Genomic DNA, 23,460 nt, shown 5'->3' with positions numbered 1-23,460 from the left:
TTTTTTTGCCACCAAGACAGAAGAGGTCTTAAAAAAGATGTAAGAAATAGCTTTGCCAGAGATGGCCTGCATATGTCTTCCCCTGGGTTTCCGGATACTGGCTAAGGCTCTTGCCATCCCTCTAGTGCCTTTTTTAGGCAATGTTCCAAAGACCAAATTACCACTGTAACAGCTATAAATAAATGCAATCTGAGGGTCATGCTGCTCGATGCTAAAATTCTTCAATATGCACTTGCTCGAAGTGCTCCTCATAATGGAGAACATCGACATTTGTGCTGTAACTGAGACCTGGTTTAAAGCAGTAGAAAGCACCCCTGCACTACCAGGTTGTAACTCATTTCACACCTTTCAGGCCTAGAACATGGACTGAAGCTCCAAAGGTGGTGTATCCATATTCATAAGGGCAATGCACGCCTCCAGACCAGTAGCCCAGCATAATGCATCTGTGATGCTTCAGTTACAACTAACATTGGATAAGATGGTAATTCAGGTCATAGCCTGGTATAGGTCCCCAACCATGTCCCAAGACTCTCACTGCACGTTCCTAAGTAGCCTGGAAACTATTAGGGTCCAACCCAACATTCTCATATTAGGTGACTTCAACTTCTCCATCAAATGGGAAAACTACTCCTGCACCAATAAACTAGCCCAGTGCTTCCTGGAATTAATCAGTTCCAATGCACTGGACCAGCTCATTCTTGACCCCACTAGAGGAAGCAACATAACTTGATCATGTTATTACTAACATGGACAACCGTTGCTCTACACCAGTAGTCAATTCCTCCCTGGTTAAATCCGACCACAAACTAATCACCATGGAAATCCACATCTCACCCACACCCCCCGCAAAGGTAACCACCATGAAAAACTTCTCTAAAGCTGATTTTGTGCTCCTAAAAACAGGTGGCTAACTTCATGGCACCTGTGTCAATGGAAAATAGATGCATGACTGCTGAATCGTACACCAATGCACTGTACAAACACGAACATAAATGCATGGAACTAGCCATACCCAACAGAACCAAGCTTCTCTCCTCCAAAAAAGGAAGACAATCTGGTGGAGGTCTGCCAAACTGTTGCAGAAAAAGGTGAAGTCCCAAGACTGGAAAACGTCCTTATTAGCCTCAACGAAAAATTAAGATCCCTTATCAAAACCTCTAAGCCAGCCTTGAAGGCAGAATTGCGGCAGACAGTAATAACAACCACAAAGCCTTCTGTAGTTATATCAACAATCTCCACGGGATTACCCAGATTTGTTCTGTTACTGCACAAATGGTACCTCCTATACTGAGCCAACAGATACTGCCAACATACTGGCTCGCAGATTCATTGCCAACTTTGCCCCCCCCCCCTACCCCCAAAGGGCCAATCACAATACTGGAGGAATGCCTGGCACGCAGCATTACTGCAGCACAGGTTAAAGCTGTATTGTCGGGTCTATATTATGTTGTTGAATCCCGGTAATATTGAGCACCAAAAGACCGACACATAAAACGTGAACTACGGTAACGGCGAACGTACAAAACTGCGAAATGTTGAAGTGTGATGGTTGGCCCGTCTGCGGTATAGCTCCGTAAGGTAAGTGTGCAATAGTTACGGACCTTAAGGTTAGGGTGCGAATTAAGATAAGTGCATAGATAGGTAATGTATGTTAGGTTTGATGTAGGGTTAGACGTAGGGTTTGGTTTGTGTATGTATGTGTTTTATTTATTATATTTGGTTATGTAGTATGTAGCGCGCGGTGGTGTTGGTCGACTGTGACGGTACAAGGTTTGACAATTCGCGGTTTAGAGGGTTCGAGAGATTTGCGGTTCAGGCTATGTGTTTCGGTGTTGTGGTGTTTCATGTTACGGGTATTCGATAACGTACTATAGACCCGTATTGTTCAAGGCCAAAAATACAACTTCCATGGGACCCGAAAATATCCCTACATGAATGACATAGTGAACTGACACCACATCTTTGTGCCCTGTTAAATCATAACCTCACCTCAGGCTTTGTCCCTACCGAATGGTGCGCTGCTACAGTCATCCCTCTCCATAAAGGGGGAGCGACTACAGACCCTGGGAATTATTGCCCCATTAGCCTGATGAGTGATATATATGGCTGTGGAGCGCATCATCATGGACCTACTTAACAAGGACACAGGGAATCTCCAAATTCTAGATCTCACTCAATTTGGTTTTGTGAAAGGTAGATCATGCCTGCTCACCCTGGTTGACTTCTTTGAGTCAAGTCACCAGAGTTGTGGATGAGGGCAAAGCAGTTCATACAGCCTACCTCGATCTTGCCAAGGCCTTTGATACCATTCCTCACTCAGGAATTGATAAACTCACCAAACTAGGCATCAACCCCTATATCACTAGGTGGGTTGCAAACTGGCTCACAGAACCCGCAGTGGGAAAGTAGCGGACTCTAAGTCAGACTGCCAACCAATTATGAGTGCAGACCCACAGGGATCAGTGATGGGGTCCTCTCATGTTTGGCATCTACTTCTCAGAAGTCTAGGCCAACACGGAGGGACTCTGGCTGACACATGTTCATAGACAACTGCAAGCTGGGAGCCATTATTAACTCCCCAAGTGATGTGTAGACATCCCACAGAAAGGCTTCACTGAGACCAGTGACAAAACCGTGGCCTTAAGCTTAATGCCAAAAAATGCGTCCCCATCCTCGTTGGGGAAAAACTCAGTTCCCACTAATTACCACATCGATGGGAGTCCACTAAACACTGAAGGTGTATGAGATCTGGGGACACAGGTTAACAGCAATCTCTCCTTCGACCACCATATTGCCACTGTGGTCAGAAAGTCCTATGTGGCACATCTCATTACCAAGGGTTTTGCATCCAGGAAGAAAGAGGTCATTGTCTCCTTCTACTCTTCCCTCATTTGGCCAGTCATTGAGGATAATGCCCCATTTGGCATGTACCTCACTTTACACATGCAACAACTGGAAAGGCCACAAAAGTACCTCACAAAGTGGATTTGTGACCTTAAGCATATGTACTACACTGACACTCAAAAATATTCCATTCTCTGTCTCATATCTACTAACAGGCACTTTCTCCTTGCCTTAGAAAGCCATGTCTGACCCAGCTCTGTTAGAAATGTTACATCTAAAGAAATCCCAATCCCTTCACACCACATGCTCCAGAGACCTCATCCTCATTACCACTATCAACAGAACAGGCTGGAAGGACAGGTTCGTAACTCCCAAGAGACTGCCCATGCTCTGGAATAGACTTCACATACATCTCAAACAGAGCACCTCACTGGCCTTCAAGAGAAATCTTGAGTGGATAGGAAATAGAAGGTTCATCCCGGGGATCACTCCAGTGGCTCTACTTGATAGAGGCATTGCGAACTAATGTCAGGTGGCTCGATGCTAGGGCACATCTGTGCGCTAGGCTTGTAAAAGGCTCCAGGGCCATTAGCCTAGTAAGTACCTATGAACCTGTAAATCTATGCAGACAGACTTTTTACAGGTCCAGCCTTCGAGGTTCAGTAGGCATTGACCCTCCAAGCATTGGTCCTTTCCGGCCCCCCTCCAGGCCAGTTCAGCCCAGACCCCAGGGGAAGCAGACCCCCCCCTCCCCCCAGACAGCAGCCCCAGGGAATGCAGAGATCTAAGCAGTGGAGTTCTTCCTCTTCATAAACAGGGAGTGCAAAGCCACTCCCTTATGGTAAGAACTCACAATGACTTTACACCTCCACCCCTTACCTCTGCCTACCTGCTTGTGCCCCTAGGTGGAAAACTCTCCTTCCATGCAAACAACTGGCCTCTATCACCAATGACCGATGGGTCCTCAAAATAATGTCCCAGGGTTACAAATTTTATTTCCACACACCGCCAATCCCAAGAGGGTTCCCAAATCTTCCTCCAAACCAGTGGGCAGAGGCCAAAAAGCAAGTCCTTTCCCTGCTGTCCATGAGGGTAATACAGTATGTTCCTGCAGACCAGATAGGCGAAGGTTTTTATTCCAGACTTGCTGGTACCCAGAAAAGAGGGCACCTGGTGCCTAATCCTTGACCTATCCAGTTTTAAACACCTTTCTGGTGATACCAAAATTCAAAATGCTCACCCTCCAGCAGCTTCTTCCTATACTTTCCAAGGATGTTTGGTTAGCCACCCTAGACCTAAAAGAGGCCTACCTACACATCGCAGTCAGAGAATTTTGCAGGAAATGTCTGTGTTTCAGGGCAGGATCTATGCATTCAGTTCTCTGTTCTTCCCTTTGGCTTACCCACTGCTCCCAGAGTGTTCACAAAATGCCTGGCTTCTGTCATTGCTATGTGCAGGCATAGAAATATTCAAATTTACTCCTACTTGGACGATTGCCTGATTTAGCCAGACAGGAAAAGCTGTTACAGCACCTGACCTTTGTAAAGGACCTACTGACCTCCCTGGGGTACACTATCAACAAAAAGAAATCAAAACTAGTACCCACACAAAAAATTGTATTCTTGGGAGTAAGCCTGCACACAGCATCCCAGATGGCATTCTTTACTCCAGAAAAACAAACCTACCTGACAGGCTACTTCTCTCAACTAGCCACCAGAACCCAGTTATCCACAAGGAAAATCCTGCAAGCTCTAGGGTTCATGGCCTCCTGCATTCTACTCATTCCATATGCTAGACTGCTTCTGAGGAAACTACAATGGTACCTAAAAGCCTTTGGTGTCAACACTCCCAAGACCTGGAAACTTATCATACCAATGATACCTTGTCTAAGGAAAGATTTTCTTTGGTGGGCAACAGCATGCAACCACAACAAGGAACTTCCCTTCTCACAACCCCATGCCACCCAGACCCTCACCACAGATGCATTAGACAATGCCTGGGTGCACATCTGGAAGGCAGGTGCATTCAAGGCCATTGGAGCCCAAATCAAGTACATCTGCAAATCAGCCAAAAAGAGATGCTAGCTGTTAAGCACGCCCTGACAACTTTCAGACCCCTGCTCTCCCCGGGGCCTATCCTGATCAAAACAGACAACAGCACAGTGATGTGGTATATCAACAAGCAGGGAGGAACTTGCTCTTACCCTCTCTGCAGGCTTGCCATGACCCTTTGGCATACAGCTTCAGCCATGCAACTACACCTACTAGCACAATTCCTGCCAGGATCCCTAAACTCACTGATAGACAACTTAAGCAGAAACCTGCTAGACCAGAGAATCTTCATCTTTGTAGCCCAGAAATGGAGCACCCCGAAGGTGGCTCTCTTTGCCTCCCACTCCAATCATCAACTCAGCAAATTCTGCATCAGGGAGCCTCATAGCAAGGCCTAGAAAGTGGATGCTCTATTCTTCCAGTGGGGTAGACCTCTCGGTCTATGCATTTCCCCCTCTACCACTTATTTCAACGGTACCGCTCAAAATAAGGGAGGAAAAACTGAGGGCAATCCTGATTGTCCCAGACTGACCATGTCAGCAATGTTACCCACTGCTGCGCAGCCTATCACCCCTGCCACCATGGCACCTACCTCGGACCTTTACACTCCTGACCCCGAATAATGGAGCGTTCATGCATGCCCAATTGCAGACCCTCAACCTGGCAAGCCTGACTTATTCCACAACCTCTCCTCAAACTGCCAGCCTAAGCAAACAAGTTCTAGATGTGAGACGTGAAGCAGACGCCCCAGCACTAGAAAATCCTATGCTGACAAGTGGAAAAGGTTTTGCACCTGCATCCAGGTTAAGGGAGCCGAAACAGCACAGCCCACCCTACCCTACCCTCTCAGCCTGGATTTACCTACCAGACCTACTACGCAGGGTCTATCCTTCTCTCTTTTATTAAAACTCATGCCTCTGCCATCTCTCTTCATTTCAGCACAGAGCCACATATCTTCTCACACCCTCTCATCAAACATTTCCTAAGAGGGGCCAACAACTTAAGGCCACCCAGAAGAGCTCCAACCCCAGCTTGGGACCTTAACTTTGTGTTGGAAAAGCTCACCTTACCCACTTTGAACGTACAGCTTCAGCAGAGTTAAAAATCCTCTCTTGGAAAACAGCTTTGCTTCTAGAGTTTCAGTGCTACAAGCACTCATGGCTGTAGAGCCCTTCATCATTTTCTACGCTGACAGGGTTTCCCTCAGGACTGACCCCTCCTCCTTGCCTAAAGTGGTGTCTAGTGTGGCTCTCAACCAATCCATTCATTTGCCCACCTTTTTCCCTAACCCACAAAAAAAGGGGGAAAGGATTCTTCCCCTCTCTAGATGTGCACAGACAGCTCAGATTCTATCTGGATAGGACCAAATCCTTTAGAAAAACTGACCAATTGTTAGTCAGCTTTGTAGGAGAGGCAGAGGGCAAGGCTATATCAAAACCATCAGTCTCCAAACGGATAGCACCCTGCATCCATTTCTGCTCCAAACAGCATGGGAAACAGCCCCCAAAGGGGGGTGAGGACACATTCCACCAGGGCAACCTCCACCTCTGCAGCTTTTCTCAGCAGGGTCCCCACCTGGGACATCCTGGAGGTTTGCAACTTGGACTTCTATTCATACCTTCACCAAGCATTACCACCTACCTATATTCTCCAAATCCAGGGCAGGCTTTGCCACTGCTTTCCTGCAGGGCATCCTAGCCACCTCCCAGGCATCTTACCTGCCTCCACCCTTTTTCTTCAGCTTTGGGAATCAACCCGTGTGTGATGACTGCAACAGTGAAACACAAAGAACATAGTACAGTTGTGTACACTTACCATAAATGTAGATGTTCAAATGTATTCACTTTTGCAGTCCTGGTCTCACCCTCGCACCCCCCCCCCCAATCCCCCTTGTCCTTTTCTCTATCTTTTCCTCTCTCCTTAAAAGGAATTTTTGGTATTTACTTTCTACTGGTGGTGGTCTTCCACCATAATCCTAGCTCCCTATTTGGGGGCTCCTGACAGTTGGGGCAAGAAAAAATTATATAATGGCATCGGCTTCCTGATTTTTATACCACTGACAACCTGACGTCAGTCCTGGAGCGACAGCAACTGACACAGAAATACTAAGCCTCTGGTATTCAGGCAGACTGAGGGCGACCCCTGGCAGGATAACCCAAGTGTGATGACTGCAACAGTGAATACACTCGAACATCTACATTTATGATAAGTGTACACAACTGTACTTTACAAGCATACCAAAACTCTCCCCTCCCCACTGAATGATCCAAATGGACAACATGTCAGTAGTTTGGTACAGAAACAAGGAGGAACAAGATCTTACCCCATGTCAAAAATCTCTGAGGGTGTGGCAATGGGTGATTTCTTCCAACTGCTTTCTAATTTGCAATGCATATTCCAGGGAAGTCCAGTGTGTTAGTGGACAAACTGAGCATGTTCATCGTACTACCTCACGAGTGGTCTCTCGGCAGTAGATTGGCGGACATGATTTTCCATCAGTGGAGCCAGCCTTGCTGTGATCTCTTTGCATCTTCCCCTAAACAAGTGCAGCTGTTTCTTTGCCATAATCCCCCCTCCAGGTGAGTCACCGAGGAATGCTCTACTCCACGATTGGTCCCCCGTCTTCTATACGCTTATCCGCCCACTCCTTTAATTACCCAAATGCTTCCAGAAAGCTGCCAGGTTGAAGAGCAAAGTCGTCTCATCTTCATTGCATCTTACTGACTCAACAAATTTGGTTTCCCTCCCTTTGGCCTCATCTTCTGTACCCACCTTGGATTCTGGTTCCGATTCTAGAACTTCTGTCTGCCCCCAACAGGCATCCTTCACCCTGACATCTCAAACTGACTGCATGGTTTCTCCAGTTAGATTGATAGCCATGCAAGCTATACTTTCTTCACCTGTCCTTTCCATTCTGTTATTTTCCCATAAGCCGTCTACGAGAAAATTCTACAGAAGTAAATGGAAAAGATGTTTGTTGGGCAGAGCAGAATCTGGTAGAACCTTTTTCAGCTTCGATAGATTCTGTTCTTGAATTTTTAGCAAGTTTATTTAATGAGTGTGCTAAATCATTGACTATCAAAGTACAACTGTCAGCTATTTCGAATTTCCATGTGGGGTTTCAGAATTCTTCCCTGTGCTTCCTGTAAACTGTGCAAAGCCTTTTTGAAAGTTGCTGTTCTACTTAGACCTCCTTCCAAAGATGCTATGCTACCATGGAATTTAAATTTGGTACTGCAGGCCTTGTCACAGCCTCCCTTTAAACTGCAGCTAAATGTGATCTAAAACTTTTAACCTGGAAGACCATCTTTTTACTTGCTAGAAGAATTTCAAGCATCGTCTTCTAAGCCCCCATATTGGATTTTACGCAAGAACGAGGTCAGCTTGCGTACCAGGCCTTCCTACCTAAGGTGGTATCAGAATCCAACATTAGCCAATCCATTAACCTGCCAGTGTTCTTTCTAAACTTTACAAATAAAGGGGAATATATGTTGCCTTAACTGGATGTTCATAGGCACTTGTTTCTTCTACCTACACAGAACAAAACAAATAAGAAAAATTGACCAGCTCTTTGCATATCATAAGATTGGCGAATTAGTCACTAAGGTAACTATAGCCAGATGGTTGACTGATTGCAACTAGTTTGCCTACACTAAATTTAATCTCCCTCTGCCAAAACCATTAACGTCTCATTCAGGTAGAGCTATGACTATTTTCACTGTATTCCAGTCTAGAGCATCCATGGGTGATGTTTGTCTGACTGCTACTTGGTCGAATCCTCATACCTTTATCCACTCCTTGCAAACTAGATCTGGGCTTGAGGGGAAGAGTTACCTTTGGCTCAACCATACTCAGGGGTATGTTAGAGTCCACCCATGAATTTAGGTAACTGGGGACCCTGTCCCATATGTTGAGGAATGAATGAAAATTGACAACATCAGATAAAGAAGTTTTGTACTTAACATAACATTCCATCTGTGTTGTCCATTTTCATTCTTTCTCAAACCCCACCTTCATCCCCCTCCCATTTCCACAAATGACTTCTGGAGGAGTGAGACCTTTAGGGATACCATATGTCCCTTGTGCTGAACTCCAGTTATGGCAATTCTTTTATAGACTTTCTCTCAAGCTGTAAATAAGATCGTAAGGATGTTGGGCATAGTGCATTTTGGGTAGAAAAATAGCTCGAGATTTTTCTGGTGGCCAAGAGCTGGAGTAATGGCCAAGTCTGATCCAAACCCATATGTTGAATGAAAATAGACAGCACAGATAGATGGAACATTATGTTAAGTACATAACTTCTTTTTCTGTAACCCATCCTTCATTGTGTATTGAATTGTGAAGGAAGTAGGCTGCCCTGGCATTCATTTGTCAAAACGCAGAGGCATGTTGTCCTAGAAGGGGTACCATTCCTTCACAAGATACACAAACATGCAGATCTACGTGCAGTATAGAATTGTCATTTCATCTGTCAGCACGTGTTTAGGACATGGGTGAACACTGGAGCAATTGGGAAAACCCACAATGGGACTTTTAAAAAAAAAAAAAACAAAACAATGCAGACTGCATAAAACATGCTCTTACTGGAAACTGTGGGGCTGTTGACATCTCTTCATGTCATTTATATTAGATGGTAATAGCACTGTTATGATTTTTTGTAATCTCATTTGTTGTGATCTGCAGTGTTATTTTCATGTCAGTTTACTGCACTTTTATTTGTTGCATATTGAGGATGATGTAAAAGTTTTAATACGGTTTGTAATTATTTGCTTAATTCTAAATCAACATTGAAGTATTTTTTAGCATTAGATAAGAGCTGATCATTGCAGTTAACTAGAGTTGACTTTACATTTTAGTTTTTGTATGCGTTAATCTTTCAAAACTAATGTTTCTCTTGTAGCCTGCATCCAAGGATCAGGTAATGGCCATGCTAGAGAAAGCCAGAGCAAACATGCCGGCCAAGCCTGCTGCTCCAGCAAAGATCTCATCCAAACCTGCTGCTTCTGCTCCCAAGTCATCCTCTGCCCCAGGTAATGTGTATGTGGCATTATAGGACTCCATTCAGTCTCTGCTTAGTGCACCTTATGTCAGGGCATACTCCTGCGTGTCTTTAAATTGCATGTATGTTTTGGCAGGAATTATTGCTAACATTGCAGCTGAACAGCATAATTATTAAAGCAAGAATGCCAAATGCAAGCATTGCATGGTGTGTGTACCTTTTTGATGCGTGTGTGTATAGGTGTGGAGAACAGACATCTGAGAAGTAGAATGAACATTAGAATGTATGGTGTGAGTGCTCATTGCCCTTCCCTCATGTCATTTCAGATGTTGAGCAAGCCTTTATACAACTCTAATGCTGGCAGTTAGTTATGCATTTGTTTAAGGCCCTTTCTAAATAAGGTGCAACTTCCAAGTCTTGCTGTAGTATATCTGTAAGATTTATCATTTCTGTATATTTGAAGGATTTTTGTTCGAGTATTTAAATCCTAGTATGGTTTCTTGTTTTTAGAACTTTCAAGGTTTGACTAACTAGAGTATATATCTCCATGATAATCTTAATCCAAAGTGCGAGTTTGACACTGCTAGGTTCAGTGGTGGTAAGAGAATTTTTTGAGAATATAGGTGACCGATTTCATACCAGGTATTAGTAAAGCAGGATAATGGGAGCATCCCGATATGTCTACCTTTCTAAAGATGATTGTTCGCATTCAGAAATCACGTAATTCTTTTAGTCAGTTGGAGGTGTTTGTGAGGTGCTTGGTTTTGGAAAAAAATAGTTCTGACAGGTGATTAAAGGGCTTTTGTTCATGATTGTCGCTGTTAGCTAAGCTTGAACGGCATAATTCTCATTTAACAGTCTGGTCCTCTTGTGGATGCAGTCAAGCAGCACACTTCAAGCTTGGACTGGCAACTGCCAGTATAGCCTCTTAAGAAGCTGTCCTAGAGCTGTCCCTTACTAGTATTGTTTTGACACCATTTGTTTTTAAGACCTTAGTTACTGGAATGAAGTTGTCAGCTTGCTTTTTGTGCAGTAGTTGCTTTTTTCTTTTGAAGTATCTTTAGTTTATTTGCATTAAACTGTTTCTAGTTTTGGGTGACATGATAAAAAGATGCAGGAGAATAGAACATGGGATTGCCAATCCAGTGAGGTATTGACCATTCACCGTATTCTCCTTGGTAAAAGCTGTTTTTGGTCACTGACAGTGACTGGTATACCCTTGGTCACTGCGTGGCATTTCTTTATAGTTGGCATTGGCAACTTGATTTGAGCATACACAGTTACTGTTAAACAGTAGTGTCACTTTTCCATTTATATTTGTGTATGTGGGACAGGAGGTGCTACCCTACAGTAGTACTTGCGTTGTGTTTTGGGAAAGTAACAAGTTGTCAGATTGTAAAAATTCCTTTGAGTACTTGGGCAAAAATGTTGGGAGAGGAAATTTTCTCATCATAATGTTCATCATTAGATCACTGTTGGAGTAAAGCAGACAAGTGATATATATCCTGCCAGTATGCCACAGTTCAGGCACTCCTTCCTCTCACACCGTATACATCTGTCCATAGAATTAGACCAAAGGGCTGTGCTGTTTTGCATAAGGAGCTTGAGAATGCCCAGATCCTCAAACATTTCTTGCCTCCATTACGTGAAGAAAGAAATTAATTCAAACTGTTAACCGTTTAAAAGGATCCAGATTGTCAGTGCCAGTTAAAGTTAACTAACCTCATTGATGCCCCCCCCCCCCTTTTTATTTTGGGAACTCGTCACAAAATTCTTCAGGATTGACAGTTCGGTGTCGGTTTCTTTCAGGGTGTGGGGTTCACTTTCAATTTCATCAAGTCCAACCTACACTTTCCTTCCTATTCTCCAGTGTTTCCTAGAGTATATTCTCTGATGAAGGCTTTTCTTCCTTCAGACGAGATTATTTTCCTAACAGACTTGTATCCCCTCACAAACCTATCTCTGACCTCTGCAGGAGAGATTTTTAGATTCTTCGTGTATGGCAAACACTTCAGATGTTTTTCTTTTTTTGCCAGACTGTATGAGGAAAATCCAGTAGTACTTTAAATCCACATTGGCTCAACACTGTCATCTGCCCTTTTCCATTTTTGTCTCAACAGTTGTAAGGAAAAGATGATGTTAAGTTGTCTGTCTCGCCTTCGTTCTTGCTGGTTGGGATCGGAGCCGACTCAGCCATCTTCTGTAGCTCGAGAGCTGTTTACTGGCTCGAGGCTACCCCTTATCCCATGATGCCTAGTGCTAGCTACCCACATCTCGTATAAAGTTTCTTTATAGAACTTTTTACTAGAAATAGTCTTTTTTCCTAGGGGTTATTGTTAACTTTTAGTCTTGTATTTGTGGTGTTAGCTAAGTGTGTATTTGTAGCTTCCTTACCTCCCCTTTAGAACTCGTTTAATTTAGAGAGTTCTCCCCCTCCCCCCTCCTTACTTTCTTGTCAGGTTAACCGTTTAAGTTAGAGGCTTTCCTTCTACCTTCTTTATAGGCTAGCCGTTTGAGTTTAGAGGCTTTCCTATCCAAAAAAAACTTTAGCTTTAGTCTGTAGTATACTGTGTTTTTCTGTAGACTGTATTTTGATTTGTTAGCTACTGTATTTTTTGTTACAGGATGTCAAAAGAATCCAAGGTGTCTGGGTTCAAGAAGTGTGACTCATGCTGTCAGAAAATATCTCTGACAGATGGGCACACTTCTTGCGTCTATTGTTTAGGCGCTGTGCACCTGCAGGACTCTTGTTCTATATATGCCATGCATTTAGTCCAAGAGTTCTGCAGGAGCATAAGAATAAGCTTATTCTTGGGGATCTTATAAAGCCCTGGGATTCACCGGTCAAGACTCAGCCTTTGAAATCCACTAAATCTACCAAATCGGCTCCAAGTTCTGAGCCGTCTTTGGTTCAGACTCTACCTGCTACTTTGGTTCCGGCTGGAACCGATAAGACTGTCTCCCCGTCGGCTGCATGAGAAACTTCGGAGCCTTCGCAGAGCCGCAAGAGGCTGAGGTCCCCTTCTCTGGAATCAATACATTCGACTCCTCGGTCTCCCCTGCTGCAGAGCGAGCACAGTCACAGATCTTCTCACTCCTCTCGATCATCTAGTCTCTCAGATCACGACGTGGAGAGAGTGGTCAGTAGGTTGCTAAAGTCGCAGACACTTGCCAAGATGTTGTCCAGCCCTCCTCAGGTGCCGGATCCGTCCACTTCTATCGATGTTTCTCCTCTGACTCCATTTAGCTTGGAGCCGGAGTTCGTTGAGGTTCTAGTAGTGGAACAGTCTGCTCTGATAACTATCTCCTTCGGTTCGGTCGTTGGCTCGATGGTGCCCTCCGTCGAGGGATCTGGGCGCCGGGGCTCCCTCGTCAGCTCCGAGAGGGGTGAGTGGCATTGGACCCTTGTCCAACCCCATTCTCCCTCTTGGGGCTTTGGTGGCGCAGGTGAGCTCGGCCCCTACATCGGCCTCGGAGCCATCTCCCTCTGTGCGGAGAAGGATTCCTATTTCCTCATAACCGCAGCCTTCTGTGCATCATGGCAGGGACGCCTTCTATGTCATGAGGAGTGTGCTGGCCGCTGAGTTAGCTCCACTATCGGCCCCATCGACTCTGTCCCCTGTAGTGCCTGTGCCAACCTCTGCTCCTCCTCCAGACCCCAAGCATGGGGAACCGGCACTCCAGGGCACCCCATTGGGTGTTTCCTCCACTTCCGAGGCCTCCCCTGATCATTCAGAGGAGCCCCCTCGTAAGAAGCGCAAGAGGAAGCACATTGACTTCCCTGAGTCTGTCACTTCTGATACAAACTTAGATTATTCGGAAGGGTCCCAGAGATCCCCCTCTGAAGATGTTTCCTTCTCGGACATCCTAGAAATGCTTAAGCAGAGGGGGAACTGGAATCCCCTAGCCCCTACCGAGGATGAAGTCTGTATTTCTGGATTTGTTTGGTTCCCGACCTTCCACCTCCTGGGTTTCTCTGCCTATCGATCCACTTATGTCAGTGGTGGCTCGAAAGGCTTGGTCATCCCCGGATACAGTGGAACCAACTCTGGGGAGACCTGGCAAGTTCATTTCAGCACCTCATGATAGGCAGTTCCTTACCAAAGGTGTTCCTGTTGATGCCATGGTGGTAGCAGCATCCACCAAAAAATAGCGGAAACCTCTTCGTCTGTCCATCCTCCTAACAAGGAGTCTAGGACCATGGACAGATACGGGAAGCGAATGTTTGCTTCAACAACCTTTTCTATGAGATCACTGAACTACTTATGCCATTTTACCCGGCTTCAGAGGGATCTCCTTAAAGAGCTTGGAGATGCCCTTCAAGATCCATCAGCTGAGGGGGCTCAAGCTAAAGTGGCTTCCCAGCTGCCGACCCTTAATTCTGTAGTCAACTCCTCCATGAGGCTCATTTCCTATGCAGCCGATGGTGCGAGTAGAGCCGCAGGTATGGGTGTGACCCTTAGGAGGCATGCATGGATGTGGTTGTGTAATTTTGCGGAACCCTTTCGAGCGTCATTCACCAACACCCCCTTTGATGGTTCCTTTCTTTTTGGACCACAGGTGAAAGACACTTTGACTAGGTGTGAGCAAGAAGACAAGACATTCTCTGCCATGGGAGTCCGTTTTTCCATTCCTTCTAGACCATTCCCCAAGTGTCGGAAGAGTGGCAAAATGTGGTACCGGAAATCCCAGGGAGCCTCGCCTGACGCGTAGCGATTTTTCTTCCAGGGGCAGAGGGGGAAACAACAACAGATGCCGCCCTCGTGGCAGAGGAGGTCCGCAGAACCAGGGCAACAGAGAATCCTTTTCTAAGAAGCCCTTTCAGCATCCCAGAAGGGTTGCCCGGCTGCCCGCCTCTGGAGGCAGTCTGGGGAAGACTTTCACTATACCCAAAAGTCTGGCAAAATTTAACACAAGACAAATGGGTACGGTCAATTATATCCAGAGGTTACAAAATTCCTTTCTCTCAACCCCCCTTACCATCAAGCAAATCCCTTCCAGATGTTCCACCCAATCAGAGGGACCAAGCAGTCATAGAAGTTTCAAAACTGCTAGAAAAAGTCATCCAGGAAGTCCCGGCAGACAAACACGGATCCGGAACTTACTCAAGGTTCTTTTTGGTACCAAAAAAGACAGGGGACTGGAGACTGATTCTGCATCTCATCAGACTAAAGTTTCAGATGGTCACGCTACAGTCCATTCTACCCTTTCTGGGTCAGGACAATTGGATGTGCTCCATAGATCTTCAGAATGTGTACTACCACATCAATATGGGCAGGTGCTCCAGGAGATTCCTTCACTTCCAGCTGGGAGCCAGTCATTACCAGTTCAGAGCTCTGCCCTTTGGTATCACCACAGCCCCCAAGGTGTTCACCAAATGTATGGCAGTGGTCACGGCTTACCTGAGACGTCGAGGATTCCAGGTGTTTCCATATCTAGACGACTGGCTCCTCACTGCTGCTACCAGGCATCAACTTCTGCAAGCTAGGGACTACACAATCACAATCTACTCCCAGCTAGGCATTACAGTAAACTTCGAAAAATCTGCCTTGTTGCCCTGTCAATCTATCACCTATATAGGAGCAGACTTGGACACAAGGAACATGTCCGCAAGGCTGCTGCCAGAAAGGGTGTCTATAATTCACCAGCAAGTACAAATCCTAATGCAGAGCAAAAGGATACAAGTCAGGTTCACCCTTCAAACTCTGGGTTCCATGGCAGCGTCAGTTCTTCTAATCCCACTGGCCCGCTTTCACATGAGGATCCTTAAGTGGCTTCTGTTCACACAGTGGTCTTTCCAACAGCTGCCCATGTCTCATAAGATTATGATTACAGAAGCATGCAAAAGGCACCTTTCCTGCTGGATGGTCTCCCCACTAGTGACTCAGGGCAGACCCTTCAGTCAGCCCCCTCCGGTTGCCACAGTGACCACAGACGCATCCCTGATGGGGGGGGGCATTATCAGGGCAGGACAATCCAAGGCACTTGGTAGCCTCACGAGTACCACCTGCATATAAACATCCTAGAAATGAGAGCCGTGCTCCTAGCGTTGCAAGCTCTTCAAGACACTCTCCCTTCTTGGGACCATTGCAATTCAAATGGACAACACATCAGTGGTGTGGTACATGAACAAAAAGGGCGGAACCAGGTCCTACCCCCTATATCAAAAAGCACTCAGACTCTGGCAGTGGGCGATTTCCTCCCAACGATTTCTGATTGCGACGCACATCCCTGGGAGGTACAACGTCATAGCAGACAGGTTCAGCAGAGCTATTTTCATGCCTCACGAGTGGTCTCTGAATCGGGTAGTTGCGGATCTGATCTTCCGCAAATGGGGACAGCCTTGCTGCGATCTTTTTGCCACCCCCTTAAACAGCAAATGCGGCAACTACTTCTCCCTTCTGCTTCCAGGTCACCCACCCAGAGACGCTCTAGTCCACGATTGGCCTCAGGGACTTCTTTATGCCTTCCCTCCGTTTCCCCTGATATCGAAACTCATACAGAAAGCAATATCGTCGGGTTGCAACATGATCCTCATTGCTCCCTACTGGCCTTGACAGATATGGTTTCCATTCCTGCACCATTACCTTCTCGATCAGCCCTGTACTCTGGATCCGATTCCAGACCTACTGATTAATCAATCAGGTGGGCTGCATCAATCCCTACAAACACTCCAGCTCACAGCTTGGTTGCTCCACTTCCAACCTTAGCCAGGCTTCCCAGCATTTCCCCGGCTGTGCGTGGGATTCTCTCCTCTCACAAGTCCACAACTAGAAAAACTTATGCTAGCAAATGGAAATTTTTTCTTATTGGGCAGAGGCTAGGAATGTAGATCCTTTTTCAGCCCCAGTCCACGAAGTTTTGGAGTTCCTAGCACAACTTTTCATTCTGAGTCCGCTTCTGCTACAATCAGGGTTCAGTTGGCGGCCATTTCTAATTTCATGTTGGGTTGTCTAATTCAAACATTGTCTCATAAGCTCTGTAAGGCTTTTTAAAGAGGGACTACTCTCCTTAGACCTCCAGTGAGAGATCCCCCTCCTCCTTGGGACCTTAATGTGGTACTAACCTCCTTAATTATGCCCCCCTTTGAACCTGCAGCGTCCTGCTCCATTAAGTTTCTATCTTGGAAAACACTTTTTCTGGTAGCTATTACTTCAGCCAGACGCATCTCTGAACCTCAGGCACTGTGTTCATCCTCCATACTTGGTTTTTCATAAGGACAGGGTTGCTCTGAGGGCTAATCCCTTGTTCCTTCCGAAAGTCTGCTCAGAATATAATTTAAAGCAATCTATAGACCTTCCTGTGTTTTTCCCTAACCACACCAACAAGGCAGAATACAAATTACACCAATTGGACGTTCATAGACAATTGCGTTTTTACTTGTATAGTACTAAGGATATAAGGAAGTTGAACCAACTATTCCTTTCCTATGCTCTGGGCAAACAAGGTCTCCAAGTTTCCAAAGTGACCTTATCCAGGTGGTTGTCTCACATTATTACTTTCATTTATCAATTGAGAAACAGAGTTGCCTACCAAACCGAAAGGTCATTCTACTAGGGCTTTGGCCACCTCTGTAGCCTTCCAATCTAGGTTGCCCATGGATTCTATCTGTGCAGCTGCTACGTGGGCAAATCCTCATACCTTTATTTCTCATTACAAGCTAGATGTGGTCTCCAGGAGCAGAGCTGACTTTGGTTGCACTGTTTTGAAGAGTCTGTTCCAATGAGCCGCCCAGGATTGTAGGTGCTAGGGATGCTGTCCCAACCAGCAAAAATGAAGGCGAGATGAGCAACTTAACATAGAAGATGTTAAGTTGTCAATCTCGCCTTCATTCTTGCTGGATGGGTTCGGAGCCGATCCTCGGCTCCGACTTGGCACTTGCTTTAGCTTGAGAACTCCTTTTACCAGCTCGAGGCAACCCTATATCCCATGATGCGAGGCGGAACTACCTCAGATCTTGTTTGCCGCTTAGCGAAAGAGGTCTCCTTTTTGCCAGCTGAGGTAAGTTGATATTTTCAAAAAGCTTAGTCAGGGATTTATTTCTCCCTTATTCCCCTTTTTATAGTGTGCAGTGTTTCTACAGCCCACCCTATTTCCCTTATAGTTAAAAACTTTTAAATTCTTTTTATAATTCTAAAAGAGTTTTCAGTTAGGCCTAGACCCCCTTGCTTAATCCCTACCTGTGTGTCTGTGTGTTTGGGGATTAATTGTGTGATTGTTGGGGTGTGTGTGACTTCTTCCTCTAGGACTATGTCTAAGGAAGGCAAGGTCTCAGGCTTCAAGAAGTGTGACTCGTGCTGTCAGAAAATGTCTCTGACAGACGGTCACACTTCTTGTGTTTACTGCCTGGGGCCTTTGCACCTGCAGGACTCCTGTGCTTTGTGTCACTCTTTTAGCCAGAGAGTCCTGCAGGAAAGGAGGAATAAATTGATCCTCCGTGGCTTGCTTAAGCCAGAAGGTTCTCCCTCTAAAACAGGGTCCAGTAAACCTTCTAAGCCTCCGAAGGTTCAGGCTACAGTGTCTAAGCCTCCTCCGGTGGCTCCGGCTCCGTCGGAGCCGATCTTTCTGCTTCTAAAGTAGTGGGCTCGGCACCGATCGGTTCCGACACCCAATCTACTGTTGCCTTGTCGGCTCCGGCTGGAGCCGACACCATATCCAGTATCGGAGCCGAGAAACCTTCGGCTCCATCTGGAATTCAGGGGACTTCGGCTCCGATGACTTCGTCCAGAAAGAGATCTCGGTCCCCTTCGTTGGAGAGTATCCACTCGGCTCCGTGGTCTCCTCTTTTGTTGGAGCGGAGTCATCGGAGCCGATCTTCGAGATCTTCCAGGCTGTCTGACCACGACTTGGAGAGGGTGGTAAGCAGGCTGTTAAAGTCGCAGGCACTGGCCCAAATGCTCCATAGCCCATCTCAGCAGACTTCGGCTATTACTTTACCCCTTGAACTTCCTCCTCCGACTGCCCACCAGAGTTCGGAGCCGGAGCTTCTCAGGACAGCGACTGTTTCGGCGCCGGAGCCGATGCATCCCTCTTCGGCTCTGTCGTCTTCGGCTCTGATCTCTTCCATGAGACCTTCCTTGGAGGGATCCGGTCGTCGAGTTTCCCTGGTCGGCTCTGAGTGGGCTAGTGGCATCGGACCCTTGTCCGACCCCGCTCTCCCTCTCGGGGCTTCGGCTTTGGTAAGCTCGGCACCGACATCGGCCTCGGAGCCTTCCCTCTTAGTGGAGCCGGGAATTCCTGTTTCCTCGGAACGGGGATATTCCGGTCTCCCGGGGAGGGGAGCCTTTGAGGTGATGAGGAGTGTCCTGGCACCTGAGCCAGGTCAACGGTCCATCCCTCTAGCTCCTCCCTCTCGTGCCTGTAGACGCCTCTTGCCAGCCTCTTGCTCTCAGGCCCAGGGATCCATCGCCCCAGGTTTCCCCATTGGGAATATCTTCCTCTTCCGAGGTTTCTCCTGATCCTGCAGGGGAACCCCCTCGAAAGAGAACGTGTAAGAGGAAACACACAGACTCCCCTGAGTCTACTACATCTGATACCGACTTAGATGAGTCGGAGGGTTCCCACGATCCCCTCTGAGGATGTCTCCTTTCAGACATCCTTGAGCTCCTCAAACAGAGGGGAATTGGCCCTCCATTGACCCCTCCGAGGATGAGTCGGTATACCTGGAGGCTTTTGGATCCCAACCCTCCACCTCCTGGGTGTCTCCGCCTTTCGACCCACTTATGCAGGTAGTGGCTCGGAAGGCGTGGGCAGCTCCAGATTCTGTGGAACCTGTCCCCAGGAGACCATCCAAGTTTATTACGGCCCCTACGGACAAACAGTTTCTTTCCAAGGGCGTCTCTGTGGATGCTATGGTGGTGGCGGCCACTAAGAAGGAACTGGATCCTTCAGTACCTGTCCATCCTCCTAACAAGGATTCTAGGACCATGGACAGGTATGTAAAGCGGATGTTTTCTTCAGCGACCTTTGCTATGCGTTCGCTGAACTACCTTTGTCACTTCACCAGGCTTCAAAGAGATATTCTCAAGGAACTAGGTGAAGTGGTCCAGGATCCTTCTGCTGCTGGGGCTCAAGAAAAGATTGCCTCACAGCTAGCAATCCTGAATTCCTTATCCAACTCCTCCATGCGGCTCATATCCTATGCGGCCGATGGAGCGAGCAGGGCTGCAGGCACAGGAGTGGCTCTTAGACGTCAAGCCTGGATGCGGCTTTGTAATTTTGCGGACCCCTTTAAGGCGTCCTTCACCAATACCCCCTTTGATGGTTCGGCTTTGTTCGGACCTCAGGTGAAGGATACCTTGACCAGGTGTGAGCAGGACGGTAAAACTCTTTCTGCCGTTGAGTCCATTTTTCCACCCCTTCTAGACCATATCCCAAGGGTCAGAAGGGAGGGAAGATGTGGTTCCGCAAAGCCCAAGGAGCTACACCGGACACACGTGGTCAGTTTACCCCCAGAGGCAGAAGGGGTAACAATAATAGACGCCGCCCTAGAGGCGGGGGGGGTCCTCAGAACCAGGGCAACAGGGAGTCTCTTCCTGAGAAGCCCTTTCAGCACCCCTGAGGTGTTGCTCGACTGTCCACCCTTGGAGGCAGTTGGGGGAAGGATTTCGCTGTACCCAGTAGCCTGGCATTCCCTTTCACAAGATATGTGGGTACAGTCGATCATATCCGAGGGTTACAAAATCCCCTTGAAGGTATCCTGCCTCAACAATCCCTTCCAGACATCTCACCCGGTCAAAGGGATTTGGCAGAACAGGAGGTTTCAAAGCTCCTAGGAAAAAGAGCCGTCCAGACTGTTCCGGCAGACCAAGTAGGATCCGGCGTCTACTCGAGATTCTTTTTGGTCCCCAAACGGACGGGAGATTGGAGACCAATATTAGACCTGAGCAGTCTAAACAGATTTGTCAAGAAGGCAAGATTCCGGATGAACACTCTGAACAGTAGTTCGCGCACGCAGGACAACGTGCACGGCCCCAACAAACTCGTGAATTCAAAAAAAGTGAGCCAGCACATATAATTCGCTCTTTCCAAAAAGACCAATTTATTCAACAAAAGTATAATGGCAAATGACCATTATACAAGCAAACCGGTTTCAGCTATAATATAGCCTTTATCAATGCTACATGTTGTGAACAAGTGAAAAAAAGTGAAAAAACCAACCACCATATGAGTCCCAAATTTATAGTACTCATTTAAAGAGGCATGTACCATAAAGAAGAGAGAAGGACACATACATTTGGGAACAAAAAAGATTATTCCTATACGTATATGCAGCAACACCAAAACCTACCAAATCTATATGAATATATATCATATCATAAAAAATTAATACAATAATCAACCTGTCTCAATTGTTTCATATGAATGCATATAAATATGCCATAAATTTTGTATAAACATACATTTACATTGAGACATATGAAATTGGTATGAATACATTCCATATAGTTGAAAAACTAAAAGGTATAGTGTCTCGACCAACCTATCCCATTTATTGTTTACTTCAATACCTATAAATATAACTGCATATAACATGAGAACAACCTAATATATTTTTTCAAATTATGCCCTAAAATGTATCCTGTATTTCAATTAATCATAACCATTGAAACCCAATATTTTATGAAAAAAACACAAAATGGTACATAACAAACACCCCCACCCTCATGTTTGTGGTGTTAAAGTTCATGAATTAAGACTATTCTAAAGTGTTTAGTCCAGGTCTAAATAAACCACCCAATTTAATTATCCACATATTTTCCATCCGATTAAGTTTTTGATGCCATCCAGCTTTGAAACCCCTGTGTAGAGTTATCCTATCTATAACAACAAACTTGAAAGCTGCAGATTGATGCTCCATGGTATGTTTAAAAAGGGCATTGGCAACACGTTTATTTTTAATTGCACTTAGATGTTCCCCTATTCTAAATTTCACTGGTCTGGACGTCTGTCCAACATAAAATGCAGAACAGGTACAGGTTGCCAAATAGACAACCCAATCCGTACTGCAATTAGCAAAAACCCTTATTTCAAAAATTCTGGAGGTGTTTTTGCTAGAAAATTCTCTGGTTTTATCTAAATGTTGACAGGCCATGCAATGGCCACAAGGATAGCAGCCCTGTAATATTTCTCCAGATAAAGTTCTTTGCTGTGAAAGACTTGGGATATATCTTTTGTAGTGTGTAAAATATGAATTCATGTTTCTTCCCCGCCGGTAAGAAAATTGGCATTGTTCAGGCAACACTCTACTTAGGACATCTTGTGACAAAAGAATTCCCCAATGCTGATTAATGAGATCTCTAAAACGATTAGTATTACTACCATAGGTTGTTATTAACCGTAAGAGTTGTTTATTATTCTGCCTCCTAGATTCCCTGTCCTCTGATTTGTAACACAACAACTCCTGACGTGTTAATCTATTGGTTTGTCCTACAACATTGGATAGAAGTTGAGAATTATAACCCCGTTGTAAAAATCTGTAGGATAAGTCCAGACTAGAATCAAAATAATCCTGATCAGATGAACAGATATGTCTAATTCTCATAAATTGAGACTTAGGAATATTGCAGATGATGTGGCGTGGATGGGAACTATTGGCATGTAATAAAGTATTGTATTTCGGGAATTTTCTATGTACAGTGGTGGACAAGGTATTGTCTGCAAGTCTAGACACCTTAACATCCAGAAATACAATATTAGAATGTTCGATGTTAACCGTAAACCGAATGCCAAAAGTGTTGTTATTCAAGTAATCCACAAACTGGCCTAAACCTTCCTTATTCCCACGCCACACCATCCAGCAATCGTCTAGATATCTGCGCCATATGTCCAAGTATTTTAAAAATACATTATGATGACCATCATGTATGTATTTGACCTCATAATACCCCATGAACAAATCTGCATAAATAGGTGCAAAAGAAGCACCCATTGCAGTTCCCTTAATTTGCCAATAAGCCTTTCCTTGATAATAAAAAATATTTTTCCGCAACACCAATTCAGTTAGCTTAATCAAAAAAGTATTAAAGCACAAGGAGTAAAGGTTGGATTTATATAACCAATAGGAAACAGCCAAAATTCCCTGGTCATGTGGAATACTTGTATACATTGAAGCCACATCAAGTGTACAAAGCAGCCAATGGGATTCCAATTGAGAGTCATTGATGATATTAAGAAATTCGGTAGTGTCCTTAATATGGGACCTAATAAATACCAGCAACGGCTTCAGATAGAATGTGAGAAATGCTGACAATGGTTCCGTTAAGGAACCCCTACCTGAAACGATAGGTCTACCCGGAGGATGTAATGAATCTTTATGTATTTTGGGTAGCATGTATAGGTATTGAGGACTAGGCTCCTCCACTTTAAGTTGTTTACCTACCTGCTGTGTAATAATACCCTGCTGAACCGACATTTGTAAAAAAGCATCAATTTCTCTCTTGAAAGATGGAGTAGGATCCATAACTAATTCCATGTAAAAACTGGAATCTGCTAATTGCCGCAAAGCTTCCTGGTTATATGCCGAATGATCCAAAATCACAACCGCTCCTCCTTTATCTGCCATAG

The 23,460-nt window shown here is 45.5% G+C and overlaps 1 protein-coding gene across 1 annotated transcript in view; it reads left to right on the top strand.

The window, feature by feature from the left end:
* Positions 1 to 23,460, top strand: part of CKAP5 (cytoskeleton associated protein 5) — a 4,315,141-nt gene that overhangs the window by 2,770,986 nt on the left and 1,520,695 nt on the right. Inside the window, exon 23 of the mRNA XM_044084803.1 lies at positions 9,796 to 9,925. Within this exon, the coding sequence (XP_043940738.1) occupies positions 9,796 to 9,925 (130 nt within the window). The remainder of the gene's footprint in view (positions 1 to 9,795; positions 9,926 to 23,460) is intronic.

Source organism: Protopterus annectens, chromosome 9.part0, assembly GCF_019279795.1.
Source record: "Protopterus annectens isolate FY-2018-M chromosome 9.part0, PAN1.0, whole genome shotgun sequence".
NCBI lineage: Eukaryota > Metazoa > Chordata > Ceratodontiformes > Protopteridae > Protopterus > Protopterus annectens.
Note: the sequence above shows the minus strand (reverse complement) of the source record. Positions and strands in the feature narration are given on the sequence as shown.